A 20,102-nucleotide genomic window follows, 5' to 3' on the forward strand; every position below is an offset into this window, starting at 1 on the left:
CAGGACCCTGCATGAAGATAAATGCTGCTCTGAAATTACAGGCAGTTTGGAAACCTGAGGCTGCCCTCAGTTGCTCTGCAGAGCTGGCACAGAAGTGTTACCACTGCAAGAGGACGGTGGTGGCCTTAGACAATATCACCTACTGCCAGCTCTGCATGTAGGTGCCATGCAGCACAGAGGGGCTGATTTGTCCAAAGCTTATCCTTTGGCAGGACAGTGCATTCTTGTAGTAGGAGCACTGTCCCAGGTCTCTGGAATGAACTAAGCTTTCAGAAAACAAACAACCAAAACTCTAAAAAATGGGCTTAGCGCTGGTGAGATTTTGGCCTATCCCTCTAATCTGAATTTCCCTTTCTTGTTAATTGACCTGGATGTAGCACTCAGGCAGATAAAGGAAAGACAACGCTGCAAATGCAATGACAGGATAGAGAGGCTTACTTCAGAAAGACTGCTGTCAGAGCAAGAAATGTTCATGATAACGTAAACAAACAGATTTGCCCAGAAAGTTACATACATTTGTATACATACACACACGCATACAGAAAATAAATCTATGTCTTCATCATCTTCACAACACAACTTCATAGGTCACCCAACAATGCAAGGAGCCTGTTTGCACAGTACTACTCTCACCCTAATTTTGTCACTTTCAGAGTAGCAGATGTGCTGATGCTGCAGTCAAGGGACACGGCCTCCATCTCCCCCAGCAGCCCTTTCCCCTTAGGTTGTTCTGGCACTCACTGGGCAGGCAGGTGAGCCCAACCACTAGCTTTCCCAAGTGCTGACACAAGGACAGAAAGGCAGAGGGCTGCAAGGCTCGCTCACAGGCAGCTCCTACTGGGACTGGCCTGGAAGAGACACAAAACTCAACCCTGACACTTTGCCACCAGAACTGTTAAAGGCTGCAGCTTGACAGATGCCATCGTGCACTAAGCTCTAGAAAAGCCTCCGCTCTTCAGCACTGACTTCCAGCAATGAAAACACATCTCTGAAATGCATTTTGTATCTTCAGTACACTCATATACTTGCTTGGTCTGCAAGGCTTCCTCTGTTCATGCCACTACCCGCCAGGCTTTCAGCTCTTTCAACAGACGTGCTGATGGAGTTGCCCACCCTGCTAATCAGCACTAATAAAAAATCTGATAATTAAACATACACCTGCATGCAACAAGGCCTACCCACACAAGACAAGTTGGGCTGAAACAGCTTCCGAAGCATGTGAAAATACAAGTTTCCAACTTATCAGTAATCAGTCATGATCTAAAACTACTTCACACAAATCACTGCTGCTTCCCAAGGATCTTTCCTTTGTAAAGGGGTTCCATAACAACAGGGGTGAGCTGTCTATAAAAGGATAGCTTCATTTTCAAGCACCATCAGTTTCAATTTGATGACTTTTTAGACTCCACAAGATTATCCTGCTTCAAGATTGAATCAGTTCTATGAAGTTGCCATTAAATGCAGTTAAACCAAGCTTCAAAGTTTGCAAAACCAGCCCTTGCACATTACAGCTCCATTTCATATTACAGTTGTCTGCTAGGCTGAGTTTAAAAATTTAATCTCATTAGCCTGATACCGTTTCTTTCTGTTAGTTTCACATTTATTCACCGACAAGCAACTAACGGAAAACAAAGATTCTGCGCAGTGTATTTCACAGATTTATAGATTTCTGCTTCATATCTCTAGAAACAGCATACAAGGTGGGTATCTGGGCAGAGGGCACAAGGCGGGACAGCCTCCCAGGTTCAGGAAGGGAGTGCTTTGCCCACCAGATGCAGATTCCATGAGCAGGCAAAGGCAGAGTGGTGCAGAGCAATGCAGCAGTGCAGCACCCAAGCAGAACTCAGCCGGGGAACTCATCGCCTGCCGTTACAATGCCATGGCATCTCTCTTTCCATAGACCTGGTCTGCTTACAGATCTGTTTTCATTCAGATTTGGAAAAACAGGTTCTTACCTAGTTCTCCTCGCAGGTTGACTAGTTCTTGAGATAACTCTTTGTGTTGCTTCAGTGCTTCCTCCCTCTGCAGAAGGAAAAACAGAGACAAACATAAGTGATCCAAACAGGGCACCTTCCAATAACTTGCATGTGCTGTGTAGGAAAACAAGAGGCAGGAGCAAGAAGCCAAGCTATGAATCATTTAGGATAACAGTCCTGCTGTTACCAAATACACAGATGTCCTGTTGTTAAGCAAGTTATACTTTAAAACAGAGAACAGTTTTTTCCAGGATAACACTGCAATTAAGATCCTGCTTCACAGCCATTAATTACATATTTTATGATGGGTGGAGCAACATAACCTTACAGCACAAACCAAGCGATTGCTGACAAGGGCACCGGAGTACGGTGAAAGAGTCATGCACTAAGATAAATATCTGAAGCTTCCTTAAGGAAAATACAACAAGCACGACCCCCAAACTTTGCCAAGCGCTCCGGCTGCCCCCGGCAAGGTGCGTGAGGGGCTCGCAGTAGCACACAGAGGCGGCCGCTGCCCTCCCTGCTGCACCGGGGCGGGGAAACAAAAAGAAAAAAAGAAAAAAAGAAAAAAGAGACGAGCCCACCCCCACACCGCCGCCCCCCAAAGCAGCCCAGCGCGAGGAGCCCCCCGGCAGCGTTACCCTGGCTGCGGCGCACTGGGGGTAGAGGCACAGCCTGCTGCTGGCGCAGCCCATCTCGGGGCAGCCGCAGCCGCGAGCGCCGCCAGCCGCAGTCCTGCCCTCCGCGCAGCCGAGCCCCGGGCTCCGGGCGTTTTCCCGGCGGAGGGGAGGGGAGCGCTGCCCTTCCCCTCGGCCGCGGCAGCCCGCGCGCGCCCCGTGGACGCGCCGCTGCCGCCCTGCGTGCGGGGACGGCGCGGGGGAGGCCGGGCGGCCGGCGCACGCCCCGAGGCAGGCTGGCGGCGGAGCTGCAGCGCAGGCTGAGCCGCGGCTTTGTGCCGCTCCTTCCGCCGGGACGCGCCCGGCGCAGCGCGGCCGTCCATCCCGCACGGGAGCGTCCCGCTGCTCGACCCGTGCGGTCCGGCCGTCCCGGTGAGAACGGCGGGCTGAGCGCTCGCTTGGACACCGACACGCTTGGAGAGCTTAAGCAGCCGTGCCCTGGCTCGAGCGCCGAAACGCTTTTACACCACCGGAGCAACGCTGGAAACCTCTCCTCGTCCCCATGCTAAGCCCCCTGCTGAGCAGGGAGCTCCACCGGCTGCCCACGGTGCTGCCCCGGTCCCGTCGGGAGGAGGGGGGTCACTGCTCTGCTTCCCTGCAGCCGTGCCCACCTCAAGACCCAGCACTGCATGCTGCAGTGCGCCGAGCTCTGGCAATGCCAAGCAGGAGCTTTCCAGCAAACGAACCACAAAAGCATTTTCCAAAGCTTCCTTCTGTAGTAACATTGTTCATTATTAAATCAGTGCACACTGACGAGGTTGGATGTTCTTTACCACTCCCTTCCAGCTTCACTTCTTTGTTTGCATACTCACTCTTTATCCTAATTCTAAAAAATAACCATCCTCGAACCCAGGTTCTCCCAGCCTGCCTGAGTTAGTAGGACAGCCTGATTTTCCTTCCCCTCAGCCTAATGGCCGGACCACGCAGCAGCCTCCGGGGAGATGCTAACATTTGCAGTGAATGTTCCCAAAGGCCTTCCTTCCTCATGGTCCGCAGAACATTTTGTATCCATTTTAATTAAAACAATCTGATGAGGAAAGGACACATATTAGAATATACTAAGCACTGACCAGAGGCCAAAACCTTAAAATAAAATAAAGTATCAGCTGCTCAATTGACACACACATAAATATATACATATATATTACATTTCTCGCATTCTGCTGCTCTTGCACCCTTCCCCTTTTTACTGGTGCTGTTGAATACTATGCCCTCAGTCTCCCACTTGCCCATTTGGTTTTCCAAACCAGAAGATCCATGCAGACTTTTATCATGACCACTCATGAAAGCACATTCTCAGAGAAGGCCAGGCACGCGCTGCCAGCCTAGGGGACAGGATGCCCAGAGAGGTGGTGGATGCCCCATCCCTGAAGACACTCAAAGTCAGGCTCTGAGCATCCCGATCTAGCTGCAGGTGTTCAGCTGCCCTGCAACAAACAGGCAGTAGATGATCTTGAAAGGCCCCTTCCAATTCAAAGAATTCTACAATTCTGTAAAGAGGCAGTCTGAGGTGGTCATACAGTTAAGCAGCCACATTCAATACTCAGATTGACAAGCAATTCATTTAGCACTACTATCATCTAAGTTGTGAAATAAAGCTCCAGCTATAGCAGTCTTCCCATGAAAACTCAAAAGTTTAAGACCTGAGATTAAAGTGTAGTAAAATACCCAAAACCACTTGAACGATCCATTGAGAACCATCTTCAGTGTTTAGTTTGAAGACAGGCATGTGGGTACTTTGTGCTGGAATATCAAGCTACCTTCTAGCTTGTATTTCACAAGATTCTAGATGAAAATCAGTATTAGAAACTGAAAGAACAGATCCAAGAGGCAGGATCAAGCAGTTCTGGCATTTCTCCAGATAAATCTGGCAATAACAAAGAGCTTTTTCTAGCAAGATGATCCTTGAATCACTGTCAAAGACTCAAGGAGGGTCTTTGCAACAGTTCCTGGCAAATATATGAGCTTAATGCAAGATCATGTAGAATGGCTGAGGACCTATTTTTCTCATTTCAAAAGAATCTGTTACAGCTGTACAAGAAATTCACTGTAGCTTTCGCAAAAGCAAACGTGGAAGCAATATGAAGCAATGAGAATAGAGCTGGGGGATAAAAGCTTTGCCACAGGCACCACTATTAATGTGCACTTCTCCAAGAAGATGCTGCAAAACAGTTCTCAGCATAACACTGGAGCCTTAGACATTTCTTGTTATGTGAAAGATTACATTAAAAATCCTCCACAGTTCCTGAGAATTAGTCAAGAAACTCCGGGGAAAAACGTTCCCAATAGAAAGGACACTGTGATCAGGTGAAAACATGAAAGCAGGAAAAACGAGGAGGTACAAGGTGGGGGGAGGATGTGACTGTTTCAAGATGGCAAAGCCAGGAACAGAATAAACGACAAAATTTCTTATTTGGATTTTTGTTACTGGCAATTACAAAGCGCAGTTACAGGCTTAAGAGTGTTTTTCCTAGCAACCAGCTGTTTTTACTGCAGTTCAAACAGATCAGCCTAGTAGTATTTTAGACAAACAATGGAGAGAACATGTCAAGGGCAGAACAGTTCCCATTGCTCCGCCTCCTTCAAAAGCAGGATGCTCTGCACAGGTCTACATTCCAAAGTGAATAAGAAAGGTACCCAACACCAAGCACACTAACAGCCGACCTTCTGGGCCATGCACATATACCAGAAGTTCAGCTGTGACAGAAGATACCTCAAAAGCTGAGGTATCAGCACTTCCAACTGGCAGGTATTGCTCAAATAACCCACACAGCAACTTTGCAGACCCCAGATCACAGAGCAGGCAGTTTTATGGCAAACTGGCAACTCCTACTGTCAACGCTTCCTTGTGAGGCTGCACCAGGCCAACTGCTGTGGGTTTCTCAGCCCATCCCACTGCTGGCCAGTGGGTGTGGAGCTCCACTTTCTGCTTGCCAGTCACAGCTTAGAGAGACCTAGGTTGGCTGTGCTCCCCTAAAAAGAGGGCTCAAGAGTCCTGTTTTCCTTTGGCAAGTTTTTCCTCCCAAGTTAACTATAGTAAGCCCTTCAGCAGCTATCAAATGCAAACAATGAACCACGGCAGGATTTCAGTCTTGAGTACATGTGCCCAATAAGCTAATGTCACCCATCTTCCATCACACTCCTTTTTGAAAGGGAAATGTGTGCTCCTTAGGAGTTGTACTTAAAAAAGAGCCACTATTATTGTGTTTTTTGTTGTTCTTGTTGTTGTTGTTTTGTTTTTTAATATCAAGCAGCAATGTGGGATCAACAAGCAAATCACAAGCTACTCATTTCCATAGTCTACCCCATGCAACGCATCATTCTTCCAGGATTTCTGCAGCATTTCCAACTTAGCAAACTTCATAAAATGGCAGTTGCTTGAAGTCCCACCACTAAGTTTTTCAGTTCTCAGATTAATATTTCTATATCTTGCAAAGCCTTGATTGTAAACGTTCACTTTCTGGTTTGAAACAGGTATCATGCATGGCTCCAACAGAACACTGCAAAATAGCACCATATTTACTATGGAATAGCCACATCCAATGTTCAGTACTGAAATATTTAAAGAAATAAGGTGGTGCTGTAGGACTCTTTTCATGACAAACATCCCTGCTTATTCTGGGATATTCTCCTCTTAGGGCTGTGATGCAACATGGCCCCTTCCAAGAGAAGAGGGAGCAAAGCTGAGATGATGCTATCATGGCATGCACAAACACAGGAAGCTTTTGAGTAACACAAAGGCAGCAATCATACCTGCTACAGGCAGAACCAAAAGGTTGGAAGCAGCTCTGATCTGAATGGCCACACATCAGCCTTCTAGCTTTATCACTAATACACCTCTCCTTAACAAGGCATTTTGAGAGTTGATACATACGGGAGGTGAACAACCTTCAACATATAAAATACACTGGCTGTTTTATAAAACATTCTATTAGAAAAGACTAAATAAAACTTGTTCAGAATACATAAGACAGAAATTCATCACAGGCAGCAAGAACAGAAGCATTTGTGTGCTTTACTGCCATACATAGTGTCAAATTAATTTTATTCCAGGAAATGAAGGGCTGGTTTTGAAAGCCATCTTATATCAAACCACGAGCACTTACTCCTGAAACCGTATTCAGAGGGAAATATTGACTATCTTAAATAAATAAATAATGGTTATTTGCAAGCAATTCTGTAATGTCAGTGCTTAGACCTCACAGGACACTGACATTGTTGGTACAGAGGAACAGGTTATTATTTAACTATTTTTTAATACTTGAGCAGGTTCAGTTGTCAACAGTTCCCAGCACAGAGTGGATCGCTCTCATCCAAGCAGATATTTTCTTGATCTGACAAAGCACTAGAAAGTGAAGCCTGCTCCATCCTTGTGCTGGGGCAGCCATGAAAAGATCACCAGCCATAATGTAGAAACTGAGTCACACCTCTGTGTAAACTCCAGACACTCATGTGTCAGCAGCTGTAGCTCAAAAGTAGTTATGAAAGGGTAACAAAAGGTCATTCATATCCGCTTTGCAGTATTAAATTAGAATTGATTATTTTGGTCCTTATGTTCTACCAGTTCCTGCTCCTGCTATTCTGGCAAAGCCCTGTCCTCTAAATAAATCTCAGAAGCAAAATCAAGCTAAAGAAGTTAGCCAAGGAAGTGGCACAAGAAACAGCCTTTACCCTCTGCCCCAAGTGCATTTTTGAATGGAGGAATAGACTATTACTGCAATTACTGAAAAAGACATTAATCATCTCAAATCAGTAAATCTGGCATGAAATTACTACTTTCAAATTACTCTTGACATTGTTAAGTGTGTTGCCTTTTTATGAGATAAAAGAAGCAATAAATTTTCACCTGTCCTTGACTTACTGCTTCAAAGAGAATTAAATTAGGCCTCAGATTATGCTTCCTTGTTAAGTAAGAGAGACTTACTGTAACTTACAATATTTGACTTCTCTCGTTTGCTAGGTACTTTTATGGAGAACGAGGCATTCGTTCCCTGATGTTTAGTATGTGAAACACTAAAGCAGAGAACCAGCCAAACAGGATTCCTATGAGTCACTTAATATTTAACATGGGCATTACAGTTGTGGGCTCTTTGTGCTTTTACAAACTTTAGATGCTTCTTATCATCATACGGAACTTTGTCTTCCCATTTTAAAGAAGTGATGTCTTTACAAAGTTAAGTCTAGATACAGTAACATCCACTATTGAACTTTACAGCCCATTTTCTTACTCTGAAAGATTTCTGAACTGTGATATCAGCTAAAACACGTCATACAGAATGACTTTCCAGTGAAAATTCTGATCTCATAAGCAACTACATTCACCCTACTTGAGTAACTGCTCACTTCATTTTTCAGCATTTTCTGAAGCTTGTCTCAATTCATCTGATTCCAGCATTAGACAAAGTTTCAAACAGATACCATGCAGCTTTGACAAATGATACTGCCGTAAGTTCTAGTATCTATGAGATTATAATCACTTATGTTTTTTTAGAATGTTAAGATTCGAAACTTTTATGTTTAACAAAACATTACAGCATCTGCTTTAAGTCCTTTCAAGACATTTAGAATTTCACCTGCAAATACAGAATAGAAAAGTACAAAGATGTTACTTTATTTCTTTCCTTAGCCACTCCTTTCATTTCAAATTTTGAGATACATCTAGCTTGCTACTTTGTAATTAACTTTGTGTCTTCTTAAATAAACAAATAAATAAAAATTAGGAGAAATAACAAGGTAGGGATGGGAACAGGCTTCCTCATGGAAGGCAAAGCTGGGTGCTTGAGACATCAAGCCTGCTTTCAAGTTAAAGACTTTTCTCCTCAACAGACTTGTTCTCTCAACTTGTTCAGAGTAGCAGAGGACAGGACTCCCAGTTCTCTCCATTGTGCGCTCTGAATACTCAACCACACCTGGACCAAAGTGTCCTTCAAGAAGCTGGAAAGTTATGAGCTCACAAAACTTCAAAGTTGCCAAGAATATTCTCTTGCTAAAAATGGTTTTATCAGTTAACAGCTACGTATCACAGAGAACTTCAGAATAATTTGAAACCTCCTTGCTTTCCAACAGCTCCCTCTAAGACAGCAAAGGCTTCCAGAGCCCAGCTCTGAAAGGGGAAGATACTTGTATTTTTTATATCTGAAGAAACACAAATTATCTCAATTAAATACCCTCATTCTCTGTTTTGAAGAAGACATCCATACTTCTGAAATCCAGAGCTGAAGAGCAGAAGTGCATTTTGAATGAGCATCCTAATGAAAACCAAAAGTTTGATGTTAGGTTCTGGAAAGTCAAAATTATAAATTTAAAAACTCACAGACAAGCATCTGTGCTTAATGGCCCTGCCAACATATTTCATATTTATATACCAAAAATACGATTGTTCCAAAACTCTTCTGTTTACCACTAAGGGTTTAGGTTTTAGTGATGGAATTTGTACTTCAGCTCTGTAAGAAGTTTCTCACCTAATGAACATTTTCTATTACACTTCCATAAAGGCCAGAAGAAATTATTCTGATGAATGTTTCTCTGTGCACAGAAAAAACACTTCAAGTGCAGGAAAATTCTCAAGAAAACTAAATACCTTGACTCTTACAGTCATCTGTGTGTCAGGAAATGCCAGTTATAGTAGCTCACACAATAAGGGTGGTCTTTTTATTTCCACCTAGAGATACTAAAGACTATTTCAGCCACACAATTTCTAGCTCATTACTTATGTTGCTTCCTGCATCATATCCACAATTAATTAATCCCCACAAATTAGCCCTCACATTCCTCCTGCGATGGAAGCTTCTTAAAGAAGTCACCATATTCATTTCAAAGTAAAATTTGAGTTGTAAACTCCAGTCTTCTCATAAGCATGTCAAGAGAAGAACAGCAGTAAAGCTTGATTTCTGTTCATTTCTTAATCACAGGCACAATTCTGAAGCTTACTTCTATTACTGAATCTTTTGGGAGCTCCTGAAGCACTCAAAAAGATTTATTTCTTAAACGAGAAAAACACAACTGTGTATCAATAAAACTTTTTTTTTTTTTTTTAAACTTGATATTTCTCTAAGTGGCAGTTAAGATGCATGCATTCAAATATGAGGCTAAAAAGTCAATACACGTTTTCAATATCAACAAAACAGTTTAGGCAATACATTTCCTCTCTTCCTCTTCACTTGAGAGTTAAGTCTTCCTTCAACAGCTTTAGAAGAGACAAAACCAGATTTTAAGACCAACTCAGTACTGAGCTGACAAAAACAAAGTGACAAATGAAAACCACAAAAAGCCTACACAGTAAAACAAAACAAATTAAAAAAAAAACAACAATCCAACAATCCCAAAGCTGTGGTGGTTTAACCTGAGCCCACACTGCTGCGGGCCTCTCAGGCCCACATTCTTACCTCACACAAGCACTGGTGGCTTCTCACCAACACTCCTTCCCAGAGTTCACAGGGGAATAGCCCATAAAATTTTGAGTATGGACAGCCCTATAAAACCAGACCCATAGTAGTTGTTTGGTTGCTTTTTGTTTTGTTTTCTTGTGCTCTCTCCCTCCCCCCAACTTCCTCATGGGGTTCCTGAGCTGGCTCTCCCCAGCCTGGTGGGCACCAAGCTTGCAGAGTGAGGTGCAGATTCCACAAGTTGTGCCACAGCCTCACTTTCACCAGATATCTTAAACCACACTTTCAATGTTTCAGCGTACACAGCTACTACTGAAGGGATAATAAATAAATTCGAAGTTAAGATTCAAATGTGGTGTTGCATAATTCAGAGATTATGTAATTGAAGTTTAATGGAAGACTGCTTTCCTTTGCACTTTGTCAGCCTATTGTATATTCACCATTTCCACTGTACTGTCACTTATCCTGTTTGGACAATTAAAAAAAAAAAGGAAGAGGTCATGGAGTTGCAGGAACTACCATAGGTTCAGGAGGGGAATAGCCATCTAGACAGACTAGCTTGCTTTTGTGATAAGACTGCAGTTTGACACATCCTTTTAATACTGTACACGTAATTATCTAACAATGGAAAAACTTGGTACAGTTTGATGCTCTTGCCAGACAACTTGCTCATTGTGTTTAGTCTGCCATCAGGGTTTCAATCTAGAGAAAATTCATTGCAATAGGATCTCCTGCTCAACAGAAATTGGGTTTAACAACATGACCATTGTGGACTGGCTCATCTTGAAGACACTTGCTCAAATTCAGAACAGTCTTGGTAAAGGCACACAAATCATCTGGATAAACCCTGACAGCTCAAGTGGTAAAGTATTATCAGAGCCAGCTGTTAATATTGACAGCTCCACGATAATGCTTGTAGCAAACACGTTTGAACTCACACAGAGTTTTGTGACAGATTCCTGCTCAGCTGGAAACAGCACAGAAACCTCACACAATCTCATTTAACCCTTAGCAGCCTTCCAACTTCACTCCAGAGGGTTGGCTGCACTTCTGACATAAGTCATTGCCAGCAGATTCTAATTTTGTCAGTGGCTATCCCATTTCAAATGAGCTCACAAAAAGCAACTTTAAACTTTTGAGCAGAAATGCATCAGGAACTCTTGGAGGAAAAAAGGAGAAGTAGAAGCAGTTGAATCACCTCTCCTACTAACTTCAGCTTTGTCAACTCTTCCTTCCACAGGGAATACAGGAGGCTGAGGTAGGTTTTGTCATGGAGTTCTGGCTGAGACTTATATTTTTGAAGCAATGTAGCAGCACAGCCCAGCTCTTTTCTCTATCCGACAGCACAGACTTTTGCACTGCCTCTGACCAGGAAGAAGGGTCCATGCAACTAATCTGGCAAAGAAATGCTCCCTCCTTGGCTTGGGTAGCTTTCTGGTAGCTGCAAGCTGAATCAACTTCTGCAGGGGCAGACAATCACCAGAATAGTCAAGAGTGGGACCTTCTGATGACAGCATGGTATTTCATCAGCTCAGGCTGCTTTGTGTTACTTCATACTTGCTCAAGTAGAAGGAATGGAAGCACAACCTTGTTGCTCAGCTAAGCATATATATTTTTGATTTTATTTATTTTTTTCCCAACTAGAAAAGCTGCAAGCTACTTTTGTAAAAGCTGAAAATACTTTCTGCTGGTTCTGTGGTAGTTAAGGCAGGGGCTTGCAGCTGGAGCTACACTCAGCTGAAAATTTCTCCCTTGACTATTTGAACACATTTGCAAACTACATCAAAAAACCCTCCAAGATCTACTTCCAAAAAAGAAATGCATGGCCATTTGAGCTTAGGTTAGCTAGATGGAGATCCACATTTCATCAGAAAGGAATGAGAAACAAACAAAAAACCCACTACTCTTCACATTTTTCACTAAAATACAGAAATTGTACAAAATGCTTCCCCAGCTAATTAGCAGATTTCAAAGTATTGCCTACATCAACCATAGCAGAACAGTCCTTCTCATTCCCACAGTACGTACAGTAAGACTGAGACCATCCTGGGAGTGGACTTCAACATCAAGAAGTAAAACAACTAAAAGCACATATATGTCATTTTTAGCCCAGTTTACAAGTGCATAGACTCAGCTCTTCCTGATTACTCACTTTATATCATTAAAAATAAATGAAATTTCTCCTCTTTCCACCCACAAGATAATACTGAAAAAAAGCAGCAGCAAAATTATTACTTTCTCCCATACAGCTCCTCTCTCTTTCCTGTCTTAGACACTTTTAAAAATAATCATTCCCATTATTTGCAAGGAAATCATGCTTAAACTGTAAACACATTGTAAAACAGCCTGAAAGAAATAGGTGCGTATGAAGCTTTCTTATGTATTCAGATAAAGATACACCGAAAGTATTCCTGACATTTAAGATGTTACAAACACAATATATTTGAGAGAAGAGCCTATGCCAAGACTTTTAAGTTCATAAACTTAGCAAAAATTAAAATGCTTATTATAAATTAATTAAAAGACTGAGTAGAAATTTGGCAGGAAAAATTTCACCATTTAACCTGAAATGACAGGCATTACATACATGCATGTATCAAATTGCTTTGAAAATATTAAATTATATTGGAGAAAAGTGTTCCAATCCAGAGTTCAATAAGAAAAAAAAACAACAAACAGCTGCTCTTACTGAATTGACCAGATTTGAATTAGAGGAAAAAATAGATGTCATTGTATTAAATGTGCAACTTAAAATCATTTCTAGACTACAAATACATATTAAAGTTTATTAAAAACGGCACTAACACCAGGGCATTCTGTTATAATAGCACCATTAGGTGGAGGCCTATAGTTCATATGCCTATAGTTAACTGTGGTTGCAATGTAGCACATGAAAAAAAAAAAAAAATTCTAGGAGAAGGAACAAACTAGAATGCAGCAGCTGGAGTGGAAACAGACATTATTTATCAGTGTACTGATATATTCAAAGCCACTGTTGAGAACAGTTCAACAAACTAAAACTAGCATACAGATTATTTCTAAGTTTTTACCTCAGACTGGAGGTGCTGGATCACAACTGTCAACGCTTCAAACTTCTGGTTACTGCTTGACAAGAATTTTTTGAGCTGCAGGATGATTCTACTTTGGTTCTCACATTTTGTTTTGTATTGTGCCAACTCAGCTCCTTTTGCCCCAGTTGAATGCACATCTGTGGAGGTTTGGGTCTGTATGCATGAGCTTTTAGGACTCCGCTGCTTGCCCTTATCAACTGAAACAACAAAAACAACAGCAATTAATTAATATACACTTCATGTCTCACCAAAGCTTAAAGATAGGTACAAAAGAAAACACTGCCTGAAACACTGACTAGGAGAAACAGTTATTTCAATAGCACTGCAGAGCAGACAGTACCATCTGCTGGATTAGGTTCTAGCACCTTAACCTCACATACAACACTGCTCTTCAATCTTACTTTCACATATTCTGTGGCTTACCTTTCAGCACTGTGCTTTGAATAAATATTTTCATAAAACACACTGTCATTCTACCTATACAGTGACTTACTGCTTTCTTAATAGTCTCTTATTTTTGTTACAACGTGAACTTCATGTTTTCTACACTCCAATGCAGAACTGAATACTAAAGCACTCCTTCCCTACTTTCACTTCTTTTCTTTCCTTTCAAAATGTTCACTGCAAGAACTCCACTCTATACCTCAGGTTTGAGCTCCATTAACAAAAAATCTTTCAACAACATCTTAGTGTCAGCAATTTCATTCACAAAGATGCTACTTTAAAATGCTCTACAACTTGAAATATATTTCAAGAATGCCCTGCCACTCCTTATAGTCCAAGAATTACAGAGTTCATTTAATACTCTCAGTAACAGTGCAACCTCAATCACTTCACAGTACACAATCACATAGTGTCAGAGGAAAGAAATCACATTACATAATCCAGTGCTCAACTCATAAACACCACAGATGTTACAGGTTTCTCCTGTCTTTGGACTGAAAAGTTAGCACAGCGCTTCCCCTTTTGATCATGCATGGAGCAAGCAAACACTTTTGCAATAAAATGCTGATGCAACACACATATATCCCTTGGCATTTTAATGAAGACATCTATGCAGATTATACAGTTTCAACTTAACAAGATTTCTTCCAGATAAAGTAACAAAACCTGAGAGGTGAGATTTAGGGGAAATAAGAACAGGAATGTGTGGAAATTAAAAAAAAAAGAAAAAAGAAAAAAAAAGAGAGAGACAAATTAATGAACTAGAAGTAGTTGCTAATGAATTCTTTTGAAGACCAAACATCTGGTATGAAGATTGTTGAGTGACACTTGAATACTACCAGCAGTGAAAGGCTCAGTCATATAACTGAAGACATTAACTGAGAGCCAAAGCTTTATAGTTAATCTAACCAACACATCATCTCTTGCATCAATCCATCAGTCTTGCATAGACTTCTCTCATTTTTAAAACACGTGAAGTAAAGTTTCCTATTCAAAATATTTATGCCATCTGCACCTCTCTTGCTGAGCAGGGTGCGAAGGGTCTTCACATTTCCAAATAAATCCACTGTAGGCAAGATTTTCTGCCTTCCCTTTTAGTTGGAGAAGTAGAGAAATGTCAGCACATTGTTTTTATAATGTTCAGATACTCTTGCATTCTTGGAAATTTTACTGCACTCCTACTTAAGAGATGCTAAGTGTTGCAGTGTAAATTTTCAATTAGAAACACACATTGCAGATTAATAGCAGAACAGTCAAAAGGTGTCAACATAACCCAAATTGAAAGCCAAATTCTGATCAGAAGAGTAGGCAGATCAAGCTTATTTGCCAGTTCTAGGTAGCTTATTTTTACTATCCTTTTACCAAACATGAGCAATTATTTTCTCACAGTAACAAGCACAATGCCTTTTGAAATAGATCTCTTTACGTGAAAAGAGGGTTCAGATTTGATAGCCATCTTGTTAGATCCCCAGCAATCTCACATCAAACACTGTGTTAGTAGCAAATATCTGTCAGCTTATGAAGGTTGTTAAAGTAAATTAGTCAGTAGAGACAATAATCAAGGGGAGGGGAAAAAAAAAACAAACCAACAAGGCAGAGACTAGGGAATAAACACATACATTTGGCCCTTCCCTACCTAAGTAGCTCATGTACTCCTACTCTCTCATTTATTCTACCTCCCTCTCTGAATGCTTCCCTTACAAAGCAAAGACAATTTGAGCACTATCCCTCATTTAAAGATGCTTGTAAATTCACTAATACAGATACTCATCTCATTCTTAACTAACTATATGAAATGACAAACATCTATTTGTTACAATCCTGACAAAACTGCTCTAAACTTCCACAAAGGACTGCAGACAAGATGTACTCAGGAAAGTAGTTACTTCAGATACAGTTACCTAATGAAGTTGTTTTCATTTAAATATACTGATATAACAGCTAACCACAAGCAACACAGGAGTCAGACAGCTGCTGTTTCCACAGTTCAGCCAGCCTTCACCAGTTTGCCAGTCTCACATCACTGGTTTTACTGCAGTGCCCAAGACTATTCAGAGGCATTTATTCCAACATCCACCCAAGCCAACTCTGGATACTATACTAAAAAAAGCTGAACAAAAAACATACACAAAAATTCCCTGACAGTCCTGTTGGCAATTTTATCAGACGTGTGCTATGCACAACCACTTCAAATGTTGAAAAGTATTTCTCAGCTAGCATGAAAACTCCATAGCATGAAATGCCTCTACAGATTAACACCAGCAGTGCTCCAATGCTTATTTATGGCCCATGTACCTCTGGGCAATGACAGATTGTTTCCATATTTGTATAGAAGGCATGCTATGATGTCAAAACAAAAGCCATGCTTTCATTAAAACAAAGCATCAAGAGTCTAATCACTGATACAACATATCAATGACAGACTCTGAATTAAAGACAGTATCGGTTACCAGCTCAAGTCCTCGCTTTGCCATTCCTGATTGCCACCTTTAGACAAGTCAGACTGGTAATGCAAAATGTTTTTCCCCCCTCTGGTTAGGTTCTGGACTCTTTTCCAGTAGACAAGAAAACACTGTACCAAATCTATTTGAGATGCTCAATTTCTGAATATTAGAAGTCATAGATTCTCAAGTTTTGCATGCAGCACAGTATCCCCACAGCCAACAATGTGGGGCATTATCCTTTTTCTCCATCAAAACAGCAGCAGTAATTTTGCAAAGGTTGAGCCTTCTGATTACTGGATCATTCACATCTTACTTTGCTGGCAGAAAGAATATCCACTGACCTTGCAAAGGTTCATAAATCTTCCCACTCCCTGTGAGGTCACTACATGGACAGCAGCTACAGACTCTTGTTCTTTGATGAGAACATTAGACCCATAGAGCTGTTTTCCATACACAGATTCTCTGATTTAGAGATCATAAACAAGAAACAGAAAACTGTTCAAACATTAGTCTGCTTTACATTTAAGAGCCTCAGGACTGCATGGTACTTGAAGCAGTACTTGAATGGCCAGCTACCTCAGGACTTGTCACATCCTGCTGGTATCCCAAGCCTCTCTATCTTGTGCACTGCTGGTTTACCAGGTGAAACGCCTGTCACTCACTCCTTTGTTTGCAGAGCCAAATCAAAGCCTCTCTCTGCTCAACGTATACCAGGTAATGCCCACATTTTCTAGAAATTATTTTCTTTAGCCAGAGATTCAATTTGCCAAAAACATTCCAAATACTGAAAACAAACTATTGACAAGCACACATAAGAACAACCTCACTTCTCTCCTCACGCTTTTCCAATCACCATTTCTTACCACTAAGCACCTTCTTTTCAGGTTCTTCTTCCAAACTATCAGCTTCCACAGGCTTTTGAAAATTCAGGTGTGTCTTGTGTAAGCATTTTTCAAAGAAAAATCCTCGTTCAACATTTTCTTTTGTAGGAAGATGCAGGCTGGTAAAACCTTCCTGCCTCTCTTCCATCTTTTGGAAAGCCTTGTCTACACATACTAAGTTGGTGCTCACTTCTTTGATCAGTAAAACCAGATCAGCCTGAGTATTTAACCGAGCTTCCATCTCTTTCCTTACTCGTTGGATTTCCTCAAGTACATTTCTTATATCCAAGTGGCTAGATTTCATCTCTGCTTTCAGCTCCTCTTTCACCTGCTGCTGGCTCCTCTGCAGTGCTAGTACTGCTCTGATTTCGTTTTGAGATGTTTCCATGTCATGCTTCAGTTCCTTCTGTCCAGCTTCCATCGACTCCTGACAAGCTTTGACTTCTGCCAACAATGCAGCAAAGCACTCCATCCTGATCCCACCAGTCACAGGACTTCTTCCAGTGTCACAGCTTCCAAGCAGTCAGGATCATTTGTAAGGTAGAAGCAGATTTCTCAGATAACAAGACAGCTAGCACATGCCCTCTGGTATGGTCCTACCTCAACTTACAGCTCACTTCAGCAAAGGCACCAAGTACAAGACCATTACTAGGCAAAACTAGTACTCCATAAAATACTTCAGTAAGCAAAGCTGTAGAGTCAAAGCTCCATTCTCAGAACTTCACCAAAGCACTAATCAGTTTAATTGGCAGACTGTGCCACACCTGAATTTTTTAAGTCTTTTGCTGACATCACTGTATGTGGGACGTCACTCCCAGAAAGCCACTCCCAGCTGTCATTTGATCTGTACATCAATAAAGAATGCCTGGGCATCAGCCACCAAGGTTGTTGCAACGCAGTCAGACAGTGCAAGAACACCATGGCCCTTTCTTTTCAACAAAGGCTCTAACAGGCCTTTTGGAAGTCTGAATTGCCTGTGCGAGCTGAAAGTCCAAAAGCTCAGCAATAGTTGTTTATTTCAACCATGTATGCAATGAAGTGGTTGTGCACCCATTCTCCTGCTAATGTTTGGAATAAGATATGACGAGCAAGGCAGTGAGGACCTTGGCCATTTTCCCACTTCCACTGAACACTCTCCTCAGTACTACAGCTGGTAATGCTCATATAGCAATCTATGGAAGAACCCAGAAACTGAGGACGTTATCCAGTTGACCAACAATGAACACTTGAAGACAACACGGGAAAACTGATTAATAACCTGTTCTTGGTAGGTTAAGGAGAAGACTTTTGGCAATCAGGTGTGGGTTAACTTCTCTCTGTAGTAGCTAAAGCTTCTGAATTTTAAGCACAGAACTCAAAGTTTTAAGCTGCATGTAATAACAGGTAGATTAATTATACCATGCTGTTGTTTTTTTGTCAGTGATTTAATTACTCAGTTATTTGATTTGGTTTGAAAAAATGACCATCCAGTGTAGACCTTAGGCTATAGAAAGCCTCTGCGGCTGCCCTCAGATAAGTGACCTGATGTTCAAAATAACACCCAGCATCCAGAGTAGGTCTCTCAGCATCACTGAAGTTAAAAGTTGACAGCTTTTACATACTATCTTTGTAGTTTGTAAGTTAGCTCCAATGTGCTGTTTTTTCCTGAAGAAATGATGATCCCATAAACACCCCACAGCAAAGGATCTTTGCTGTCCATAACAAACTGCAGCAAACCCGTGAGCATGGTTTTGAGATGGGGAGCATTACAAATAATAATGATAGTCTGTGCACAACTGCAGGATTTCTGTTTCACCACTGTGTTGCTGACCAATGAACCAATCTGGCGAGTCCAGCTTGCAAGGCAATGTTACTCCTCACTTTCAACTTGGCCTCCTACACAAGTCCAGGCACACTCATGGGAAGCAATCAGAGACATCTGCACGCAGCTTGCAGGTACTGCCCAGCTATCTCAAACTATCACGGCTTCTTAGCGGACACATAATACAGGCAACAGTCTGTTGGCTCTTTTTTTCCCCTAAGTCTCTACTACTAGAAGGTCAGATATATACTTTCTGGTAGCACAGTTGTATTTAGGAAACAGGATTTTCCCAGCACAGCTACAGGCCATATGTTTCCTCTACCCTTCCCCAGCCCTATTTCTAGCTGGACGGCCAACCCGAGTGTTCCTGAGCACTAGTGATCAAGCACAATCAGTGCTGAAAACTAGTACACAAAATGGATTGCAAAAGCACAATCTGAGTTTTGAATCCAACACCTGTGACAAAATGGATTAGGCAGGTGGAAAGAGACATCTAATTCAGCAGTACTTCTGCTTTCCTAGACTAAAATCTGCAGTAACTTAGGACAACACTGTAATCCTTCTATGCCAACCTTTGCCACACTTTAGCACTTCCTAAAAATCTCAACAAAACAGGTGAATTACTTGCACAGACCTTGTCAGATGCCTCCTAGCAGGGAATGAGAACCCAGCTGAATTGACAACAGCTGGTTCAGTAAGGATTTAAGTGGAAAATGGGTCAAATTGTGAGTGTAAAAGGGTGTTCCTGTGGCTTACCAGTGTAACCATTCAAGGTCTGTCTTCTCCTGACAGCTTCTGGTAGCCAGCACCGTTACTGTTTGTACTAAATGGAATGGCTTGAAGCATTCATTTTCCGGTAACGTTAAAGCCATAATTATGTGAAGAGCTCATGCAGTGATTTCAGCTGAGTAAAAATAATTGCTTTCTATATTAAAAAAAAAAAAAAAAAAAAAAAAAAAAAAAAAGGGAAGTACCCAACCAAGACTGTCTTTAGTTCCTCTGTAGAGAAACAGGCTCCTCAAGATGGTGACAGAGCAGAATCCTAAATGGAACATCAAGGAGGGTTTGGGGCAAGCCCTTTTTTCTATTGGCTGTATAAGGAAAGCCTAGCTGGCAAGCCCTAGGGGATTAAATTGTATGCATGACTGTCACTTCTGTTCAATAACATCAGCAACAAAGGTTGATATCTCCTTTCTACATCATTCACCCAATCCAATCGCCAAGGCTTTTCACCTTATTTGAAAACATCAATTCTACCCAGAATGAAATCTATGTGCTCAGTACAGTTCCCCTTCAAATTAAGGCATCTGATCACTAATCACTGTTTCATGACTTGTAAAGAGCACCTTCTTTATGTAACTTCTAGGCAGGTTTCCTTTGGTTTTCTCCAGTCTGGAAGATGGTCTTCAGATTTACCTAAAAT

General features: G+C 41.6%; 1 protein-coding gene across 10 annotated transcripts in view; it reads right to left on the reverse strand.

Moving 5' to 3' along the window:
• The window catches only part of MTUS1 (microtubule associated scaffold protein 1), a 111,582-nt gene that overhangs the window by 13,511 nt on the left and 77,969 nt on the right, over positions 1 to 20,102 (reverse strand). For 9 of the 10 annotated variants that reach the window (XM_052682053.1, XM_052682055.1, XM_052682051.1 and 6 more), the window contains 2 exons: positions 13,089 to 13,306; positions 1,956 to 2,022 (listed from right to left, as the gene is read on the reverse strand). In XM_052682053.1, the coding sequence (XP_052538013.1) occupies positions 1,956 to 2,022; positions 13,089 to 13,306 (285 nt within the window). Of the gene's footprint in view, positions 1 to 1,955; positions 2,023 to 2,617; positions 2,732 to 13,088; positions 13,307 to 20,102 lie in introns of those variants that run through there. The other variant, XM_052682061.1, reaches the window with a different exon arrangement.

Source organism: Tympanuchus pallidicinctus, unplaced genomic scaffold (assembly GCF_026119805.1).
Source record: "Tympanuchus pallidicinctus isolate F22 unplaced genomic scaffold, pur_lepc_1.0 scaffold2, whole genome shotgun sequence".
Lineage (NCBI taxonomy): Eukaryota > Metazoa > Chordata > Aves > Galliformes > Phasianidae > Tympanuchus > Tympanuchus pallidicinctus.